At 39.5% G+C, this 23,129-nt stretch overlaps 1 protein-coding gene across 1 annotated transcript in view; it reads right to left on the reverse strand.

Annotated features, from left to right (window-relative positions):
* Nucleotides 1-6,030: 6,030 nt before the first annotated feature.
* The window catches only part of LOC310903026 (uncharacterized protein), a 132,997-nt gene continuing 115,898 nt past the window's right edge, over nucleotides 6,031-23,129 (reverse strand). The window contains exon 6 of the mRNA XM_083845546.1: nucleotides 6,031-8,921. Coding sequence (XP_083701672.1) covers nucleotides 8,811-8,921 — 111 coding nt within the window. The 3' untranslated portion in view covers nucleotides 6,031-8,810. The remainder of the gene's footprint in view (nucleotides 8,922-23,129) is intronic.

Raw genomic sequence — 23,129 nt, forward strand, 5'->3', positions numbered from 1 at the left:
GATTTTCCCGTAATGGCTTAACTTCACTGACCATTATATTTTGTTTCATTATTCAAAGGCAAACACCGAACAAGCATTCCCTCAACATGCCCGGTTCTTTCCGGTGGAAGGAGGTGAGAACCATTTGTGCATCCTTTCAGACCTTGTTTTAGTGACTTCGCATATTTTCAGGAAGCTTTTCTTCCAAAATGTATCTGATATTGAGCTCTCTTTAGCAGGCCTTTTTTTTTTTTTTTTTTTTTTTTTTTCCCATGCCTTGGGATCCAGTATCATTTCCTTGTTTATTCTGCACTCCAGTGCTATCAGCCATCCTCAAGTGTTTGTCTCATCGCCTTCAAGACTGCACCCCTACCCAGGAAAACAGCGAGGGACAAACTTTCTGCTCTCTGCAAGCTTTTCTCCCAATAAGCCAGAAAATAATGTTTATCTGGCTCCTATTCTTAGCCAGCGATGGACTCCCCACTGAGACCCCCTGCCCTGTCAACTGCTGACTAATCGTGCCTGCAGCAGAAGTAATCCAAACTAGGGAGCTATTCGGCAGCAGCAGAAGGAGCCATTAAAACAGATTATGCTCTCTGCTGCCTTTCAGTACTCACATGAGAGTATCGGCATGCTGAGGCACTGCCCTGGGGCACACGCGCCCAGCAAAGCCCCCCTGCAGTGTCCCCTCGGCAGCTCCGCAAGGCTCGCGCCTGCAGCAAATGGCAAAATCCAGGCCAGCGAGGTCTGCGTGCGCCCAGGGACCAGGGCTACGAGGTGATGCTCACGGGCATAGTTCTGGACGCTGCTGGGATTTTTATTTTTTTAGCTTTCTTATCCTTGGCACGCAGGCAGCAAAGCAGCTCTGTATTTGATTTGAATGAGTCCTCCTCTGAGACTTCAAGGGGAGCAAACCCTTGGATTCAGTAGAGAAAAATAAAATAAAATAAAAAATAAACACACCATATTGATGTCCTGGAGGTAATTCGGCCTTGAAACTCAGTGGCTGTCAGGCACCAGGAAAGGTCCAGGCCTGGGGCGAGGGGTGGAAGGGGGATGTTGGTCACTGGAACAAGCTGCTGGTGTATGCAGCCCGTCCCTTTAGAGCAGCTCGGTTCCAGGCCTCCATGTCTGTCCTGGGCACGAGGCCAGCCCTGTGGGTTTGGGTACCCCTTTGAAGACTCCATCTCAGGTTCAGCTTCATCCAGGTTTGGTTTTCTGGAGGTACCACGCCTCTGTCTCTCCACCAGATGCATCAGGTGTGGATGCTCTGGTGAGGTCTGCTTCTCCAGCTTGTCTTGCTCAGATCCAGACTCCCGAGGGTGCACCTCTCTCTCCAAGGGAAGCTGCCTGGGCTCCTCCATTTGGTGCCTCAGCATGCCCAAGTGTGACTCTAGGCATGATTTTTCTTGGGCACATGATGCCAGTCTGACTGCAAGGTTCATACCCCTCTCTCCAGCCAGTGTTACAAAATAAGTATGCAGTCCCCCTCACATCTATGAGCTCAAAGCAGCCACCTCTAGCTGAGCTATGGCCACTGCTAATAATGCATGGCTGCTCGGCAGTGTCTCAGAAAGGGACAGTAGCTGACACAAGCTGGAGGACAAAGGACACCAATAAAGCAGTTACCTTGGTTGCAAAGTGAATGAGCCACCCCTGCTCTGGAAAGCCCCACGCACGGTCAGTGGCACGTGGCTGCACCTTGCAAGTCTTCCTCCCTCCACCCTGTTTAACTGTGTGACATGAAAGCTCCGGCCCGAGTCAGTAGGACAGGCATATGCAGAATGCAGCTATTTACCTTGCAGGTTTTTAAACCTACAGAATTCAAACAGGTTATGTAAAGCAACAAAATCTACACAATTTAAATTGGCCTGACTTCTGAAAGCTGCAGGTTCCAGGGCCTGAAAGAAAGCCTGCAGCTAGACTGAGTATCCGAGGGAGGTCCTTTCGGCACACAAAGATCAAGCACGAACTGAAATTCAAACATACCTTTACACCTAGTTTTTATCTAATTTCAGTTTCACGCAAAACAGTGTTGCCCTAGAAATGAAATCCCCTCATACGTCTGCCACGGCTCTACAATGGCCATTTAGTGGCACGGTAAAGCAAAGCGCCAGGTACGTGACAGCTCTCTTTGTGTCACTCACAACATGCCTTCCAATTCTAGAGAGCTGCTGGCATGTTCTCCAACAGGGTTTCTTTGCTTTCTTGAAGCAGTTACATGGCTTAAGAGTTTGGTCATCTTTTCTGCTAATAGGAACTTTGTAGAGGAACGAGACACAAGTAGAAAGCGCTGCACGCTAAAATCCAGCCAGCTCAGGACACCAGAAATAGGATCTACGCAGCTCTGCAAAATGAATTTTTATGATTTTCCCAGCTTAACATGGTAGCATTAATATTTCATTACTAGATTTCACTATGATTTTGGTCCTGTTACTGTCTCAACCAATTTATTGCTTGAGAAGGTTATTTTTAATCTTCAGCAGTAACTGAGAATATACCCTCAGAAAACCTTTCCCAATGTGGAATTTCTTTGCTGTTTCGTTACAATTGAGGTGATGCTGTATCCCACAGCTCTTTACAAGAACAAAATACATACGGCATTTTTAAGTGGGCAGGGAGGGAGGCCTAGCTCTCAGTTTCTAGCTGAAAAGTTTGTGTTATCCACTTGTCTTAATTTTTAATTATAGAATTTCAGACACTAAGAATGGGGAATATGAGCTAAAAAGACATGGTTTCAAACAAAGAGGCTGACTTTAGCTCTGAGCTCTCCGTCCGGCTGGCCTCTAGGGTACTGCAGAACTGGTGCACCAGCAATATGCCTTTGAAAAACAAAGGTGTGTGTCTGGGCTCTACCTCCAAGAAAGCTGAGGGTACAAAGGAACAGGCAGCTTTAGGCCAGATTTGTTCTTCTCTACGTTTGTGATTTAGGCCCTGTGTCTCAGAGCCAGTCCTGGCAGCCAGAGAATGAGAAAAGGTCAGTGACTGCACAGGTTATTGTCCTGAATGTTTTGGGGATAGATAAGATGGGAGAGGGGTGCAGGGAATTCTCCACCAACCGCTGACATGAAGAATAACTGATCCTTCACTGTCCAGGAAAACCAGGTGGTTCCCAAAGGGACAGTGAGAGGCACGGGGCAGTCAGCAGGCCCCATGAAATCAGGTCCCATGAAATCAGAGACTTTGCCTGTTTGTCCCCTTGGATATAAAGCCAAAATGTTCCCCTGCATATTGGCAGGTCTCCATAGAGCCTCCTCCTTCACGGTCTGCGCAGTCTTCCATGGATTCACCCTGGAGCAATACAGTTGTGCACAGTCCTTTGTGCCTGCCAGAATGACACACCTAAACCCATGCAGGTACCCATCTCTGAAATGCATCCTCACCAGCTCAACCACAGGAAAAACGCAGTGTTGGTACAGCGGCTGTAGGTGTGCAGCCTGACAGAGCATCATCATCTGTAGACGCTTTTTTGTGACCCAGACTCAGTGTGACTTGGTGCAACAATTCCATCCTTGTCTCTCTGAACACCACTTCGTCCTCCTCCTCTTCCAATCTCTCCATGAGCCTGAAGGACGACTCTACTTCTCCTCCTTTATCAGCTTATCTAGAAAATATCTGTTCTTCCCCTCTGTCATGTCACCACAGCTACAGTCAAAACAGCACCCTAACCCAAAGACAGCCTGAAAGGATAACTGTGTTACACAGCTACAAATAAGATCAAGTTTCAGTGCCATGTATTTAACGATAGTGACATATGTCAACAGCACTCTGTCAGATCTCAGTACACATAAGGTACCTGCATTTTGAGGGTTTTTACTGTTCAAGCACTTCTCCTAAAAAACCCTTCTGCGGCAATCATAGCTCTTCTAATTTGGGGACTTAAAACTGATTCAAAGCAGAAACCCAGAACACGAATATTTCACTCTGATATTTCACACTTCTCAAAAATCTCCCAGCCTGCTGGTGAGTGGCCCCAAACAGAATAGAGCCAAATGAGTGCATCAGTGTTCATAAAAGGCTGTTTTGGGGAGAAACCAGGAGGTGGGCTCGTATTTATCCCTTTAACGGACTCCAGAAATGACACTATTCCAAATCAAATGGTCTAACTTTGACACTTACAGCACCAAACAACTTGTAAAAGCCTTCTTAGATTCTAAATATTGGGTATATTCTTCACAGGGAAGATGAGCAACAGAGTCAGACTTTCCAGTGAAAATGTTTTCTCCTGTAATCTTTCCTGAGCTGAGAAATGTAACGAGTGCAAGGAAATTACAAGCTGCTATAAAAATTACAGAGACTAAAACTACCATTTTATCCTGCATTAGAACAATTTTAACATTGTTAGAGGAATACATCTTAGCAATTTTAAAATTATTTGAGTCATGACAGAAAGACTCACAACTGCAATATTTATCTTTCAGATTCATCTTAGGGTGTTCCTGAAGACTTGTGAGATGTCACATTATATAGCATTTTGTGGGGACTGGAGAAAGTCACTTTGACAAGTAAAGCATGTAAATTGGAGCCATTGATTATGGAGGATTTAATTTTATCTATTCTGTATTCATGGTACGATAAATAAAAAAGACTTCAGTGGTCACTGTAGGACTGCAACAACTTTACAGAAATGCAATTTATAGTTGCATATTTTTTAACTGTGAGCTTTGGCATACATTTGATTAAATTCTGCTTTCCAGAGCACTTAATGAGAATTCTAATTCTCTGGAGATTTCTACAGGCATGACAGGTAAAGAGGAGTCTATCAAGTCATAGCTGTGATTGTTAGTGCAAGGAGCTAGCTCCTTTGAAGAGAAATAAAATTCATAAGCATACATGCATATCTTTTAATATTGCCAAGACGCATATTGGCAGAGCAATAAATTCTACAAAGATTTATTACCCACTCTATTTACCAACATACACAAATCCAAGTGATTCTTGTGAGGTACAACATCTTTCAGGAATGTGCTTGAACCGAGTGGCTCGAGCAAACCATATTTGTTTTGGGTTCTGTCAAAGAATTCAGGGTTGAGTCAGTCTCTAACATTCAACAAGTCATCCCAGACTTCAAATTCAGTAAGGAGTTTAATATTTTACACCCACTTTTCAGATGGGGGATGCCCAGAGGCATACAGGTGAGAGACCTGCCATTGAAAATAACTGGGCTACCAGTAAAACTGGGAGAAGAGTGCAGAGCTTTGAAGCTGTACCCCAAAGCTCAGCCATCAGGTCCCAGTATTACTCTTCAGGTGAGTATACTTTTCCCGCTGCCATTACCGTTAGTCCAGGAACTAAACTGGAATCAGAACCCCCCCGAAAAATATAAACACGCACAATGAACCTTAGTATTTATTATTTCAGTTCTCACTATTCGAAGTTGTGGTTTTTTAATAGTGGCCAATGCTCAGTATCTAATTCTTACACTGGAATTAAAAACAAAACAAACGCAAACACGCACACAAAAGAGAAATAAAAATAAAAAGAAGAAAAAGAAAAGGAAAAAAAAAACATGAAAAGAACAGATTAAATATAGCTTGTGCTTATGCTGATTTCCAGAAATAGGTTAATAAACACTGCCTGGATGAAAGGAGCCTCAAGCGTTAAAGAAAGAAATCAGAAGGTCTCACTTAAGTGATTTTTTGGCAGGAATCAAATTAACGAATATAATATGGATTGCTGACAAGGTGCTTGATCATTCTCTGCTGTAAGGATTTTTTATGTATATATTATATTTATTTATAGATATATATGCATGAGTTTGTGTATGAGCTGATTCCATTAACACTTCATTTGATAATGATAAATGGCATTTTTATTTAAAAGGAAAATATTAAGAAGTCCTGATTTGCAAGAGCAAGTTAGACTATATGCCATTACTGTGACATGCTGCATTTTCGTCTCCTTTAAAAAACACAAGCCGTCAGTGTAGGACTTTGCTAGTAGAAAAGTACACAAACATTTTATTTAGTCCATAGGCAATTTTCCTCTAATTCAATCTGAAAATGACACAAAGTTGTTGGGATTTTTTGTGTGTGTGTATGTGGGTTTTTTTCTTTTTCTTTTTTTGTAGAAAAGTGGAGGACAAAATGAAAAGAGAGACACAAAAGAGACTTAATGAGATCATGGAACTCTTTCTTAAGCAGTACAGCATCTTAATTTCTGGTAAATTCAAGCAACCTCCATCTGGGGGTTGATTCTGTCAGTCTGTATCTATGTCTGCCTGCCTTTATCCATCTCTCTAGGCATTCATCGCTGTGGCTTGGGAGCACCACTGAAGGAAACAGGAGCGCTGCATGCAGCGTAGCTGCAGAATCCAGCCCCTGTTTGACAATGATCAGGTCTGACATTGACAAGCACTTATACCCCATTCTCCGGCTTTTTTTGTTTGGCCTTGGATACACGTGTTGTCTGGCAAAAGTTAAAAATAAAACATTTAGGGCTACGCTGTGGTCAGTTCTCATGTGCCTCCGCAGTGCGAGGGGGAGGGAGGGGAGGGTGGAGGCAGCCAGGGCTCAGCCTTCTGCACCACTCGCAGCAAGGTCAGCCAGAGCTGCTGCGAGAGCAGTTGGTGCCACCCACAGCACGGGGCTCCCCAAGAAAGATGTTTCCCTCTCAGAAGTAAATCACCTGAAAGGTCTAAGGGATGCTAAGGCATTGCCCCCACTGATTCAGGCAGCAGATTTAGCTGGCCACACCCCGATGCAACCAGCCCCTGAGCCTCAGGGCTCTCTGAAAATTTTCCATCAAAACTTTCATGGGAAGTATCTGATTTCCTTGAAAATGTCAGCATGTTTTTATTTCATTCTGCTAGACAAATTGAATAAGGGAAATGGAAGAAATATGAGCAGAAACACAGAAAACATAATGGCTGGGGGAAGGGAAGGCATTCAATTTGTCAATGAGAAGCCAATATTTTCAGCTAAACATTTTGGATTAAAATAACGACTAGTCAACCGAACACCTGGGGAAACCCACTTCTTATTTATGAGCAGCTCCATTTCAGCTCATTATGGAGTACAGTTGATTGCTTCCCTTTGCTTCTCAGTGCTAAGGGAATAGGTAAAACATTCCCCCCCCCCCCCCAGATCCCAAATTTGCTAGGGCTGGAGGATCTCCTTGCCACCCCAGTCTGCTTGCTAAAGCTGCAGAAGCGTCATAATCCTGCTCTCGATCAGAGGTTTGTATGGGGTTAAAAAATGAAATGGTTTTGTATTAATGTGGAATCAGAATGAACGGGAACAGCCCACTGAGCCACGAAGCCCAGTCTGCAGCTACCGCATGCAGACATGCTGCTGAATCCCTCGGACAAACCCATTTCCACCACTGAATTAGTCAGAGGGGTTCTCGCCACTGCTCCTGTTGAAGGCTCTTCCAGAAACTCATATCTTTCATTAGTAACCCTTCTAAAATACAGGGTAAATTACTAACGAGCAGTTTGCACTTATTTGTTTATGTAACAATATTGTCAAAGCTTAAAATGTTCCTCTTCACTCCTGTGATGTTTATGGATGTTTCTTTGAGGCCTTCAGGACGCTAAGGCACAATCCATGAACAAATCAAACTATTCACCTTTCTAGGATGAATTTCTTTCAAACACAGGTGGTCACAGTTAGTCACCATATTCCTGCAGAAGTCTTACCAAAGCTTTCTTCAGGTCATTAATTCTTCCCTATCTCAACTAGAAATCCTTCTTTTGAAATAGTGCCAAAATATATGCCCAATTCTCCTGTATTGTTCCAACTGACAAGCCTTACCTTATATTAGAAATTGTCATTAGTCCCAAGCTACGTGACCTTGCTACTTGAACCATTGAATGTAATCCCATTTATATTTCCCCAGTCCTTTAGGATATTCTATTTTTCTGTATGCTCTGAGCCTCCTTGCTATTGACAATCCCTCCCAACTTCAGCCATCAGCACATTTCTCTAGCAGGTTTTTATTCTTTTTGTGCCTAGTTGATTAATGAAAATATTAACGGATATAGGTCCCCAGACTGTGCCTTCAGAAACTCCATTTTTATCTCCCTCTAACTTGGTATTTCTTCTTTCAGCATCATCTGTTATCTGCTTTAGCCAGTTCCAACCCATTTTACAATTCTAGGCCTAATCTTCATCTTTTCCAGTCAAATGATTCTCCGTGTAGCTCTGTGTCAGATGCTTCTCTCGCAGTGTATATACATCACATCTATTGCCATTTTATTTGTCTAAAAAGATCAGGATAATCTAAAGAAAGATTATCAAGATAATCCAGTAAATCTGCTTTCGGTAAACCGATACTGTGTGTTATCCCACGTCTTCCATTTGCTGTGTTTTCTATTGCTCTTCTTTCCAAAATCACTGCAATGCCTTGCATGCTACTGATGTCACGCTAATATGCCTATGCTTAACTAGATGACAGTTTTCTCCTATCTTAAATATAGGAATCATGTCTGAAATTTCGCATACCACTCCCACTTTAACATATTCCTAAATATCCTTCAAGTAGAAATGCAGTTTCAAATGCCAATTCCTTCAGACTACAGTGACGCAGATCCCCTGAAACAGCACTCCTTGATTTTGATTTTTACTTCTACCTCTAAAGGCATCATTTCCATCCTTCCAAATTCACTTCCATAAAGCCAATTTTCTCCCATCCAAGTTCAGTCATTGTCCAAACTGAACACTGAGGCACAAAATCATCTAATTTTTTGAAAGCATTTATGCTATCCTTAAACTCATCCTCCCTCTAGCCAATGACACAGTGACTTTCCTCGCTCTCATCTAGTTCTGATGTCTAAAAAACCCTACTGTTTGCTTCAACTTCTTTTGCAAGTTCTAAGCTGGCATCGATTCTCATTTTACCTCTGCAGTTTGGGATCTTACGCTTCCTCTCGACCAATGTATTTCCACTTCTTGAAGACTCTGCCATTTTGAAATTTCAGAATTTTCTTTCAGTAGAAATACCTGCAATGGAGCAATATCAGAAGAATATTTATTCTAAAGCATTGCCAAAATTTGTTATTACCCATTATACGGTATAACGCAATTTCTTTATACTTACTGACTTCAATAGTGCCTTATATTTGAAAGTGTTGCTTCACAGATTCAGTACAGTAGATTTACTGAAGCCTAACATGCATGTCTGATTGGAAAGCTAACTTCTAACCCTGTAAGCAGTTGATATCGCGGATTCTGCATGGCCCACCCGCTATGCATATTGATTGGGCAAAAATGTAACCGTGCAAAGTGTAGCTGCAGCTGGAAATGTCCCTCAATCAAAACAAAGCTACTGGATCCAGATTTAATCTTTCTCTGACTCTGTATCAACTTTGCAAGTCAAAAGAGGGTTTCTCTAATTGTCACCTTTGAAAGCTCACTTTCAGATCTGCAGTCAAACTCAGCCTTTATTTTCTTCTCCCTAATCACCAGCACCACAGACTGTATAATTAGCAAGTGAATGACAATTCAGGACCTGCTGCAAAGCCCGAAGAGTGAGTTCATTTGATGATCAGGCCTTTTAATTGAAACTGCAGAAGGGATATGGCAATCCATCCCCTTCTCCATAGCAATTTTGATTTTGTAAGGCTTTGAACATAAAAGTATATTATGGGGTTGACTGAAGGAAAAACAACACTTTAAAATATCCACTTGTCAAAGATTCAAGTTAAACCATGAGGCTGCGCATTTGCAAAGCCCTTTTTCCAGTCATCCTCAGAAAGGTGCAAAGTTCTGGAGCTTTACAGGTTTTCAGATCCCATGAATTCCCAGTTTATTTGTATCGCAAAAAAGGCTAGACCTAAAAACTTTCAAGTGGTCTTAATTGCAGTACAGATCTCGTTTCATATGAAAACTAATGTATTTCCAATATAGCTATTCATAAGACTAATTCATTCTATTCCTGATATTGGGTATATATTAGATATGCTCTGAGGTAACATATCATTTGCCACTCACTTTTCTGGACTATATATGAAAAAAGCATCCTATTGCACCTGTACTAGAGGGAAAAGCACTTGACTTAAGCTTCTACTTAAATGCAAATCCACCACTGAACTCACATGTTAAATTGAGGATTAAATGCTGTGACAAATCAGGGTCTAAACTCCAAATTCTATGTAAAAAGTAGGACTGTGGCTGTTGTGCTCTGTAGTGTCACAGACTATATGGAACAGCTATTCACAATTATCTCCTCCACTAGTTTCTATATGAGTATTGGTGTCACAATAAAGTCACCTTTAGCTATATTATCTTGGTGTAGCATTTTCATATTTATATCGTATACTGGAATACCTGTGTAATTCAATTTCATACACACAGATGATGTCTGACTATAACTGTTAGTACCTATTGGAAGATAAGCATCATACCCATGTTTCTTATACAGGAATTCAAACTTATGGGATAAAAGATTTATTTCATGATGTAATCAAGATATAGCTGCCAAGTCAAAACCAAGTTCACCCTTCCAGCCTCATGCGTGTGGTCAACTGATGTCAATATGATGTATTTAACTCATTTAAAAACTTTAACCGAAGTCCTACCCCCTTGGAAATTTAGATTGTAGATTATCTGCACAGTAGATATTAATTAACATATTAAATAAAGCTCCAATCATAATTTTAAGTATCTTACAAGTAGTACACAGCAATATCCCTGCTTTGGTACCACTAAAAGGCTATTCCTGTCTTAACACGTAGAAAAGATTATTAATGTCCTGTATCCCTGGTCCTGTGGTATTGATTTGCTGCTCCAGTTAACAGGAATATGTTACTAAGGTAAGTGACTTATCCCTTTCTTTATTGAAGTATTCTCTAGGTGAAGAAATGTGGCTTTCCTATACTGATAAATATCTTGTTTCTATTAGCAAGATGGCAAAAAATAATACATTATCCCCTGCCTCGACATTTCAAATAAACCTGTTTGTTTTGTTCATTGGCTCAGAAAGTGGAACCTTTATTCAGATAACCAGAAGGCCATGTATAATGAACAGAATGTTTTTAAACTACAAAATACTGCTTGGATAATGCAAGTTTCAGCAATAACTTTTTTCTTCTGTCATGGATTTTGCTTTGATTCTCATCTTCTGTTTCATTTAGAATTCCCAGCCCTTCATTATTAAATTATAGCCTACAAACTATTAAAATTTACCAATTAGAACTGACAGATACTTTTTCAAAGTGAAAAGATAAGTGTTGATTTATTACAAAAAATATTCACATCCCTACCCTTCACACGTAACCAGCATCTGCCCAGCTTACTCAGAGTAGCTGCTGAATTTACCAGCCCATGCTCCCCCATGACTGTGGATACTGTGAGGTGTCATTGCAATGCACTTGTCAACAAGACAATTGCAGCTTCGGGATATATCCAGGAAGGTATTTCCAAATGCAAAGAACTAACACCATGGCACAAGGAACTCAGATCACCTCCTCACAAATATTATGAATAATTCTGCTCCTCTGATTCAAGAATGAAAAACTCAAACAGGTGCAAAGAACTACAGGGACAGGAGGGATGAGGGGGGAAATCGAGGAAGAGAGGGGAACTGACTGCAGGCAATGAACAGTTTAACATTAGAAACACCTTAGAAAGAACAAAATTCTGTGCTGCAGGTCAATGTTGCCACTAAAGCAAAAAGTATAAATGGGATAAATTTAGGCTAGATATTAGAAGGTTTCTAATCAGAAGAGCAGAGACGTTCCAGAACAACCTTCCAGTAAGAGTAGTGGGGAAATAAAATCCAACTGCTTGTAAAATGGAGCTTAATATAAATGTACAGGATTATATGATTTGAGCACCAGTAACAACAGGGGATTGAACTTCCTGCCTGTTTCCATTGTGAATTAACAAAGCAACAATCAGACTTTTACTTGAACTCTGTTATCAATAACAATGTGTAATTTTACATGGTTTATGTATTGCTAGAGCTGAAGGCCTCTTCCAAACTCCACAAAATAAGTGCAATGAACACAAAAGCTGCTAACAAGCTGGTGAGTTTTAAAATGTGGTAAAAGTGAAACATGTTAAGCGGAATGAGGTGGAAAGCAACTCAACAACAGCTCAGTCGAGGTCCAAGTTACGGCAGGTCCAAGCTTGGGGGGAAAGCAAGAAGCACCAACTACTGCAAAGTAAAATGCTCTCATGGAGAGGAAGAGATGGCTCCTAATTTAAAGAGAGCAAAGAAAACTATCTTCACACATAATCAAAAGGAAGGCAGAGAGCTTTTCAGCATAACTACCACAGTACTGGGCTGAGAAAGACAGAAGTCCTTGGTCATGAAGCACTAGCAGGTGGAGCCTGCTAGTGACATCAGGTACCTGGGAGTGAGAAAGGGAAATAACGGAGCTGTGAAATAGGGCTTGCTATTAGTCCTTACAAATGAGTCTAGGTTAGCAGTCTGAGGAAGGAAAGAAACAAGAGGCTTAATCTACAGATCATTACTTGTAGCTCTGTGTGGTGGCTATGTAACTACTGTCACCTAAGCATGAGTGTGGCTTTCTAGAATAAGCATGTAATAACTCTGAAAATGAACCAGCACCTGTGTTTATCTTCTAAAGTTACAGCTGAACTTTTTGAAATAATGACAGTGACCCAGAAAGTCCCTCCCAGTTCTAGGCTTATTTCTACAATGAGATTCTTTTAAACAGAGATGGAAAAGGCTCTGCTTCTCTCGTTGTATAGGTATGGAAAATGAGAAGGAGTTTGTGACTGAGATCATGTTGTATTTCAGTCAATGAAATTGCAAAAATGGGATAATTAGGAGGGTTGTATTGGTGCAACAACCTTATGGTAGTGAGCAGCATCAGTTCCCACTGGATCAAGCCAACACGTCAGAAGTACATTAGAAGGAAGCTGCTTCTGGCTCCTTATTCACATGCACAAGCTTCTCCATCCTGCTACCAAATTAAAGGAGCCACTCTTTTAGGTCTTCCACATATCAACAACATTTTGTTTTTTATAGAAAATTATTTCTGTTGTCAACTACTGTGTTTAGTGAAAATGGAAAAAAATATATAGAGAGAGAGAGGAAGGTCACTTCTGCAGCCGTTTCTGCATTTCTGTGTGGGAGATACAAGCTTCCTCTCATTTCAGAGTGGTATTACAGTACTCCACAATGCCCAACAAGTACAGTCAAAGCAGTCAGTGAGCCAAATCTTAGCAAAATTGTCATCTATACAATTGTTATTAATGAATTATTTTGAGAATCCACTAGGACAAAAGAAAATCCATATATAAAAACTATTTCTTATGCCAGGCATGAATTTTCTAACTAAAGGTGACAATCCTCATACTCCACTAAAGGTGCACAGAAGTAATAAATCCAGCATTAAATAATAAGTTCACTATGCCTTTGGCTATACAACAATTTCAGCTGGCTTTCTTTTCCACATTATAACCAGTCACTGATACGTATTCTTTAGATCTGTAATGATAGCACAAATTTAGGAAATAGAAGGAGTAGTTCTTTGTGAAACTTTTTTTGACTAGAAACAGACCATAAAGGAACTTATATTTCATTGTGACAATGTTTTCCTATCATTTCACTCAAATTATCATTCATGTACAGTATTTATTTTTAATTTAAAATTAAAACGCTGAATAATTAAGTACCATAGAGAATACTAATGTGTGGAACAAAGTGGGACAAATAGACTCTGTCTACAAGATTTCTATGATCCTCTCCCCATTAACATAAGCATGAGTTCTACTGGGTATTTACATATTAGATTTGGCAAGCAATAATACAATGAGACGTAATTTCTGCATTAATATTTTCTCTTTCAAATAAGACAAGTTCCTGAACTTGTCAAACATAAATGCAAAATTATGAAAAACAATCTTAAGCAAAAACTCTTGTTATTAAAATGCATGGAAACTAATTATTGATCTGATGCTATTCTGCATAAAGAAGACATGCTTGACTGAACAGAAATATTTTTAAATCATTAATATACATGTGTTTATTTTACTGAGTCTAAATTGGAAGTGGTAGATTATTCTTATTGTCTAACGAATTAGGAAGTGTGACAATATGCTGTACCGTGCTGATGTATGATATCTTTCTCCTTATACTTATTAATTTCTGTCAAATTAAAACTAAAACACTACTGGAAACCTTGAACAGCCATAATATGAAAATCAAATGTGAATTGCTATTAGAAAAGCCATAGTACCTTAGATTGCTCCAGGCAAACACACAGAGATACAATACTAAACACTGTCTTTGTATAAGAAAGGAGAGGAAAAAATCTCTTATGGGACGTGCTGCCAGTTGAAGCTGAAGCCCTGTCAAAACTGCAGTTCTTCTGTGGGAACATGGTGAAATCGAAAATCTTTGTGCAGCTGGGGTTTCTCTTCCCTTCAGTTTTCCACTTAAAACAAAAACCTAAGTGAAAATCAGTTCACAGCAGATTTGCCAATGCATCATTTCACTCTAAGGACAGATTAATAATTTCTGAACTTATTTCAACTGAATTTCATGGCCAAGATATCCTGTAATTGTACACCTCCTCACAATGACCTTTATACTATACTTATTTTACAAAATATCACTGGCAACATTTTTTCCATTCCAACAAGCTTCAGAATACATATATCTTGATATTACTCTGGAATTATTATGGTGTAGAGTGCTCTGTAAATAATCAATGACATGTAGCTCATTCACTGTAAAATTCTGAAGAGCATAATACTGAACACTGTTCATCTTTAATGCACTTTGTACAAGTCAAAGTTAACCTTTATGGAAGGTACAAGCTCATTTTGATGAATCCCTAAATCAGCCACACCAATCTAACTCTGGATAATCACAAATATATATTGTAGCAATATCTGTGTACCTGCTGCACAATGTGACTTCTCCCCAAGGAAGTGCTGTGAAGAACAACTCACCTTTACAGCCTGAACAACCCAAGTTCTTTGGTAGCTTCTTTACAAGGGGACTCAGACACCACTGCTTGTAGCATCCTTAGCACATTTCCCTTCAGTGAATCACGGAGGCTAAGTAGCAAAGTGCTTTCGCAGATGAAATGTTTTATAAGTTTATATCCCACTGCCAGAACACACAAGACACCCAAATGATATGTGATGCACCCAGAGGCATCAAGTAGTTAAACATATTCCCCAGAGTGTTCTCTTCCACAGAGTATTAACACATTGATACACTGCTTGCATATAGATATCCTATCTGAAAGTGAATTATTATGTCACTGGAAAAGTTTTCAACATTGAGACTCCTGTGTACTGCTGATGTCAGGGAGAACTAGATACCAGCTAGAAGTTTTTGTTGTATAACGTTGAAGACAATTAGGACAGTTACAACAATTTGTTCTTCTAGAAAGTAAAATACATTCTTAGTTATGCTGGTGATCCAGGGGTCAGCTAGGTGAAGTATCATCTCTTTCCATGACACTTGCCTTCACTGCCTCCCTTTTGTCAGTGTGCAATGCTGCTCTGGTGAATGTGAGTAATGATTACCCTAAAGAAAACATACAATGTATGTGATTCATTTGATCTTAACACTTCTTTTGGCAAGGTATTTATAGCTCTAGAACTGGCTCCTCTTTGCAAATCAGGCCTTTTATCATACTCTGTACCCTATTCTCTGGGGACAGACTGGGGGACTAGAGGCTGAAGAACAGCCCTGTAGAAAGAGATTTGGAGGTTTTAGTAGACATCAGGCTGAATATGAGTCAACAGTGTGCCCTGGAAGCCAAAAGGACCAAACATATCCTGGGGTGCATGAGGCACAGCACTGCTAGCTGGTCAAGGGAAATGATTGTCCCACTCTGCTCTGCACTGGTACGGCCTCACTTCAAGTGGTCTGTGCAGTTTTGGGCACCACAGTATAAAAAAGGGCATAAAACTATTAGACGGTGTCCCAATGAGGGCTACAAAGATGGTGAAGGGCAAGACGTACCAGGAGTGGCTGAGGTCTCTTGGTTTGTTCAGCCCTGAGCAGAGCAGGCTGAGGGGAGGCCTCATGGTGGCCCGCAGCTCCCTCATGAGGGGAGGCCTCATGGCGGCCTGCAGCTCCCTCACAGGGGGAGCAGAGGGCAGGCGCTGAGCTCTGCTCTCTGGGGACAGCGACAGGACCCGAGGGAACGGCATGGAGCTGGGACAGGGGAGGGTCAGGCTGGGTGTTAGGAAAAGGTTCTTCACCCAGAGGATGGTCCGGCACTGGGACAGGCTCCCCAGGGAGTGGTCACAGCACTGAGCCTGTCAGAGCTCAAGAAGCGTTTGGACACTGCTCTCAGACAGATGGGTTGGTTTTGGGGTGGTCCTGTGTGGAGCCACGATTTGGACTCGATCCTTGTGAGTCCCTTCCAATTCAGCAATTCCATGATTCTTATCTACGATTCTCTGGTCCTTTGTGCTCTGTCAGTGTCGGGTGTGCGATATTGTGCCATTGTGATTCACTGTGCCTCAGCAAGATTTCTATTGCTCTAGGCTCTCCTGTCAGGGGCAAATCACTCTTGAATTGCACTTTTGCACTTGCTGTTCTTCTGTTGAGGTGTTTTATTGCTTTTGTAGATATTGATCTGCTTTTGGAGTTGCTGAACCCAAACATCGCTTTCCATGAAAATGTTCAGGAGAGGAATTTCTGTAGGAGTGAAAAACTCCAAAACTCTTCTCTTACGAACTTCCCCTAAGCTGTATTTTTCAGAAGCAAAGGAATGATTCATATGGAACATGGTACCAATAAAGACTGGAACAAGCAGTAGTTCCTCACTAAAAACAGTATGAAAAAGGATATACGAAGGTCTAAACCAATATTTTTACAGCCCTTAGCCTCTAGGATATCTCCAGGACCACTATTCCCATGTGCAAATAGTAAAGCTCTATTAGAGTACAGGTGAGGCAGGCAGGACGATGATTTTATTTTGGTGAAATCACTTTGCCATGTCAAACATAAAATCACATCTCCCTGAAAACTAAATCTGAGCACAATTTTCTATCTTTTGGTTAAAGTAAACAAGACAGTCAATGAATAAAGCTGTGGGTAACACCAACCACCTTGGAAGGAATTGCTTCATTTCACTTACCCAACAAGACAACATTAAGGTTTGCCTGTTTTCACAGTAGAATATACTTTTGGTTTTGCCAAATACAGTTTATTCAAAGTACAACCAAAACTCCATTACAAATAAAAGTAATAAAGTAATCAACAAAAGATGGTTGATGCAAACATGTCACCTTAGCCTTCAGGGATTTGGGTGAACGATTGCCTGAACTCTTTCTCTTTTCTTTCTCCCCTGGACAATTATTTTTACATCTTTATTCCCTGTTGCTGCTAGATGGGAAAAGTGAGTGTATTATTTTTGTCATGGTAGTACATAAAAGCTCATCTTGTAAACAGACCCCACTGTGTTATGTTTTATACACCTTGCATTTACACATTATTTCTACCAATGAAAACAGTTAAAATTTTAACAGTTGTTCTCACATTGATCCACTCCTTCATCTCAGCCTTTCCCATCACTGAAGATTGACTAGGATATAAAAATGCAGAAGCAGAAATAAAGATTTTTAATAGGTCAGATCTCTATGACTTAGAGTAGCTTGGATGAGGTCAATGGAGCTATACTGGTTTACGGCAGTTGGAGATGCATCTCCCATGGCATATTAGTCCCATATCTATATTTGGGAAGAAAAATTACTACCGGGAAAAAAAAAAAAAAAGCAATGCTTTTACAATGTTTTACATGAATCCTCAATAGCAGCTCAACAACTATTTTGAACCTCCTCACTAAGAACATATTGAATTGTGAAAAGTGTGCTGTTCTTTTGATGTAGTAAGTTGAGAGCTCTTAGTGAATCAACTTAATAATGAATTCTTTCAGATACTGATGAAAATGGTTCACTTACTAAGGAACTTAGCTTGATTTTGAAATTAATGTGGTAATTTAAAACTACTTTGGTAGAAAAGGTTTAATGACAGCTGAAACCGGAAAAGGATAAAAAATGGAGGTTCAATGAATAAAGCATTTGCTGTTTCTGCTCTCCAGGTTTAGTTGATGACTAACATCAGTGCTGTTTTCCAGGACCATTATTTGTTATCACATAACAAATAGTTCATGTCCAGCTCCTCTTATGGTGGACAGACACAACATGAAATCTCCCAAGTAAATTCTGGCTGCATTGAAACTGGTAGCAGAACTCCATTATTTTTATGGTCTCAGCTTGCTTCTAACCTTCATAAACTAACCTTAATGAAACATATTGAGCAACAGAAATTGCAGTAAGCTGTGGATCACCAGTTCTTTGTCATCTTATATCCTGCAATCACACAAAACTACAGTATTCACCCTTGATGCCTAAAATTATCATCTCTAAGGACATATTCCTGATACAATGTAAGAGATGAGGACAGGCAAAGGCTTATTTTCAGTGGCTGGGATTTGGTCATCAATGAAAAGCTGTTCACATGACCAGGAACAGACTAATCTTATTTTCTCAACGCATTAGGAAATGATTCATTATCTAATCTTATTTACATCATAGTCATCCAAGTCATTCTCTTACTCTTTTTTTTTAATCCTTAAATCCCAGCTAAATAGATTATGCCAGTACAAGTTCTGTTTGAAAATCCTACCTCTGATTGCCTTCTGGTCAAAAAAATATATACCAACATAGGTATTCAGTCTACACACTGGAGTCTAGTCATCATCTGGAGTAAATGGCCATTTCTTGTTCAGAGGTCTAATCAGTTGCATCCATTTTTTGAGTTCACATCTATTGAAATATTAGCTAATATTCTGGTCAGAAAGAATTTCAGGAATCATCAGGTATCTTCTAAAGTGAATGTGGTTAAGCACCATATTGCATCAATTGGTCCATAACTTTAATACCATGCATTAAAAACAGTTCATAGTGACACCATGTTGGTACCTGTTTCAAAATAAAAGTAGTATTTGCAGTTTGAACAGCATAAGGGGGCAGAAGAAGGCCTTGGATGGACAGTACAAAATCTTAAATGTTCCAGGATATTTTTTCTCATGAATTTTCCCAACTTCTTTAAGTAACCAAATTATCCAAACAACCTGCAACATTTCAAGATGAAAGCCATATTTTTTCCAGTAATCTTAGTAGTAGTTTTGTTCTCAGTGCACAGGGGATATTTCTTCAGATATTCTGTGAATTCTGGCCCACATTTTTAGCCCTTTTAAATCTGGGCTATATATTCTGGCCATAATTGTTTCCAAAGATTCCTGAGAAATCTGGATGTCACATTTTCCTTAACATTAACTGCAGAAGGCAAACTAATTGACCAATGTGTGGCTGTTCCACACCTCTGTACTTCCCCCCAGCACATTCAAAACCAATCAGAAACCCACCAGGGCTAATGACCAAGTCCTCTACCTTTTCTCTAAGTCTAGGTGCTGCATAAAGGCATTGTCTTTGCTTCCAGTAAAATGGGGTTAAGATGTTTTGCTGCTTCTCTTGAGACCTTTATATATAGTCTCTATGACCACAGTATCCAGTGCATCCAGCATTTACAGAGAATTGCTCATCAGTGAGAAACTGAGGCAAAGACAAATTACATGACTTGCCCTGAGACTGACCTCAATCGAACTGAAATTGAACTCAAATTTCCTATGTCCCAAACTGATACTCTAACTACTGGAACCATCTGTCACTGAAATAATAAAAAATTTAAAAGAAAATGGTATGCTATACCCATCCTCCTCTATATTATTATAGCATGATTCTCTTGCTTTATTCTGTTACTAAAAATGCACAAGACACTGATCCAAAGGAGGCTTTTTCTTGATTTATGATAAGGCTCATAATTCTAAATCTTTCTAAATATAAGGTTGCATGAAATCCTAGGAAGATTATAGGACAAATTATTGGAGAAAAAAAAATCCTAGCTTTGCCCAGAAAATAGGATCATACATATTTTTTTCCTGAACAGAATTTTATTATTTAATTTTGGATTATTCCTTGATTTGGGGGGGGAGGAGAGGGAAGGTGGTTGTTGGTTTTGCTTGTTTGTTTTGGGAGTATTTTGCTTTCGTTATTTTTGGTTTGGTTTGTTGTTTTTTTGTGTGTTTTTTGTTTTGTTTTGTTTTTTTTAGGAAAAAGATGAGGCTGTGTCTCTGAGAAAATCAGAGTATCACAGCAATTTAGTCAGTTTTTGCAGCATTCACTGTATTGTGCAATCCTCAGACTGTCCCTTTTAGGGTTTTTCTCTGTATTTACAAATAATACAAATGACACTAAAGTAGGGCTGATCATTGGAACTCTGAAGGATATAGCTGTTTATAGAATAGCTTTGCTGGCACTAATAGATAGATGACGGGTATAAAGGAAATGTAATATAATAAGCAGAAGAGAAAATACAACTCCCAATGTAACCATCCAAGTTTTCAAGAAAAATTTCACCGATTAGTGCTGGTATCCTCACTTCATTTTGTAATGTCTTCCTGTTCTCTCCTGTTCACACAATACTAGTATCCACATAGTAAATAATGCTGATATTAACAGAGATGCACTAAGACTAAAATAAGTAAGTTGGTAATGAGGTAGTTAACATGAGAGATGAAAATGCCCTGGGTGTAATTGACTGATCCAACTCAACCACTCTCACTTCGACAGGCAGCAGTAGTGAAGGTTTGTAATATGCTAGTATACATTAAGAAAGAGGTATATCTGTAACAGAGCCAATAAAATTACATTTTTGCTTTATAAGACCCTGTGGTGATAGACCAAATTTGGAATATAATGTCCAATTTTGGTCATAAGAGTGGAAGACAGATGTAGATAAAATGGAGAAAGCACAGCAGAGGGCAACCAAAATGATTAATGTACTGGAGAAGCTAACGTAGTAGCTGAGAGAATGATGAAATGGGAATTATTTAGCCTCAAGGAAAGGTGATTAGGAGGTGAACTGACTGAAATATTTAAACTACCTATGGGTTATTATAAAATTAAGCTTGAAGATCAATTTGAAGTTTCCTGACAGACCAGAAATAGGGGATGCAAGATTCCATACACTATTCTCACAGGTCACTGTGGTACACAAGGTAGCTGCAGGAGTTGCCAGCATGTGGAAACTGGAGTACAGATGTGTGAGCCAACACGTAGGTACAGACTTTGAATAACCTGATGTAACTGGTGGGAGCTGAAGGCTTGACTATCTACAGCATCAGCAGCAAACTCCCTCACTAGCAAAAATCTTCTGGATGAGTAGAAATTGCTCTGTCCAGATCATCTCCACTCAGAAATGGGGCTGCCTGCATCTTGTTGTACCTACATAATGGCTAAATATCTGGTTCCCAAATGGAGCACCTAGTTTCTTGCCAATTTATGAGGTAACATGTTCAGCATCATCTTTGGATGCCTTGTCCTGAACCTGAGGGTGGGATTCATCTCACTTAGCTTTAGCTGGCCAAGGTAAGGCAGGGCACTGACTTTAAGGTAGTCACTTCAGCTCCCACTGCAGTCACCAGAGAGAGGAAAAGATACTGCCAAAGCAGCGGTTTGTGCCTATGCTAAGTCATGTGCCTGAGACAGGTAAAATTAATTGCTCTCTAGAGATGCATTTCTCTTTCCATTGTCTCTACTGGCAGCCTCACATCTAACTAGGCTTGAATCCCAGTGCTAGGTAGCTTTTTGGCAACCATTACCACGATGCTTCTCAATTATAAAATGAATACTGGATTTCATGAACACAGAGAAGGAACACAAACTACAGAGGAGAGGGGGCCAGTCTTTAGACAAGGTAGATGACATTGAAGACAAGATTTAAGTCCCCAGGGTGAAGTGAGAGAGATGATGAGGAAAGGTAAAGAGTTCAAGCTCACTTATAGTCATTCAGGAATCTGGGAGTTAAGCAAAAATTTTCGATGAACAAACAGTTCAGGTTGTCACTGATGGATGAAGGCTGTGAATCTGCATTGAGACAGTCCTGACATGGTACTTAAACAATGCAGACTAAGAAAAATAAACTGTACCTGCACAAAGAAAGGAAGAGGATACAGTGGCTATTAACAGTGAAATATGATGTTTTTAATTAGCAAATGCTAATTGTCGGACTGGATATACAGTGGAATGGGAGCATCAAATCTCAGGTGAAAGTATGTGATAGCAAAATACTATTAATCTGCAAAGGTATAATGAGGAAAACAAAGTAAGAGAAAATGGAAAGGCTGATTGTTCCTTCCAGCAATAAAACGTTATTATCAATTAAAAAATAATGTGGAGACTATTTTTCTCTGTACTGACATAAATTTTATACAGTGTAAGTCTGAATTATATTTTTTGCATTAAGAAACCTAAAAAAGAATGATATTTATTTTCCAAAATAATATAGACTTGTGTAAATCATTGAAATTCAGCTATATAGCAAAAAAAGCTGGAAAAAAAGTGATGGATTCCACAGCAGTGATGTAAATAGGATGGAAAAGGGGAAGGAGAACAGTGGAGGAAAGAACAAGAAAGAGACTTAGGTGTATAATTAGATGTCCAGAGCAGAAGATAAACATGTAAATACATATCCAGACAATAGATGTATCAAATAGAATGACCAAGTTTTATACCTTTAGCATTACTTTAGCATTAATTGGGGAAAAGATCAATAGTGAAAATGTACTTTCTAATTAGTTCGGTCTCTTTCAGAACCTAGTGGCTTTATATACTTACTACCTGTATGAATGAATCAACAGGGTCATAATTCTCACGGACTTTGTTTCAAAAAAATGAACCAGGATGATCAGTAAAGCACAATTTGCTGCACAATTTGAATTCAGTGATCATATTATCAGATCTGAAATATTTGTAAGGAAAAGGCTGTAGCTTCATGTATTGCTCTTACTAGAGTCAGACTTTTAAAAAATGTAGAACAAAATGTAAAAATATAAAAATATGTATTAGACAGAAAAGAGATTATGGTATACCAGTAGATATTTAAGAACAGATGAGGATATTAAAATCAAAATTAACTCCATTGGAGCCATCCAGATTTCAGCTAAAGAATCTAGTAGTTGCATACAGTTTTGCTGAAGTATAAAATCACTGATATTCAGGAGTAGCCACAAATACTGGAAAAAACATTAACATTATTCTCTATGCCATACCCAATCTATTGATTTTTTATTTTTATTTAATTTAACATAAAATGGTTTGGTTTTCCTGAGTGGAAACATAAGTTGAAGGGGTAAAGAAATT

Source organism: Anser anser (assembly GCF_964211835.1).
Source record: "Anser anser genome assembly, chromosome: 8".
Lineage (NCBI taxonomy): Eukaryota > Metazoa > Chordata > Aves > Anseriformes > Anatidae > Anser > Anser anser.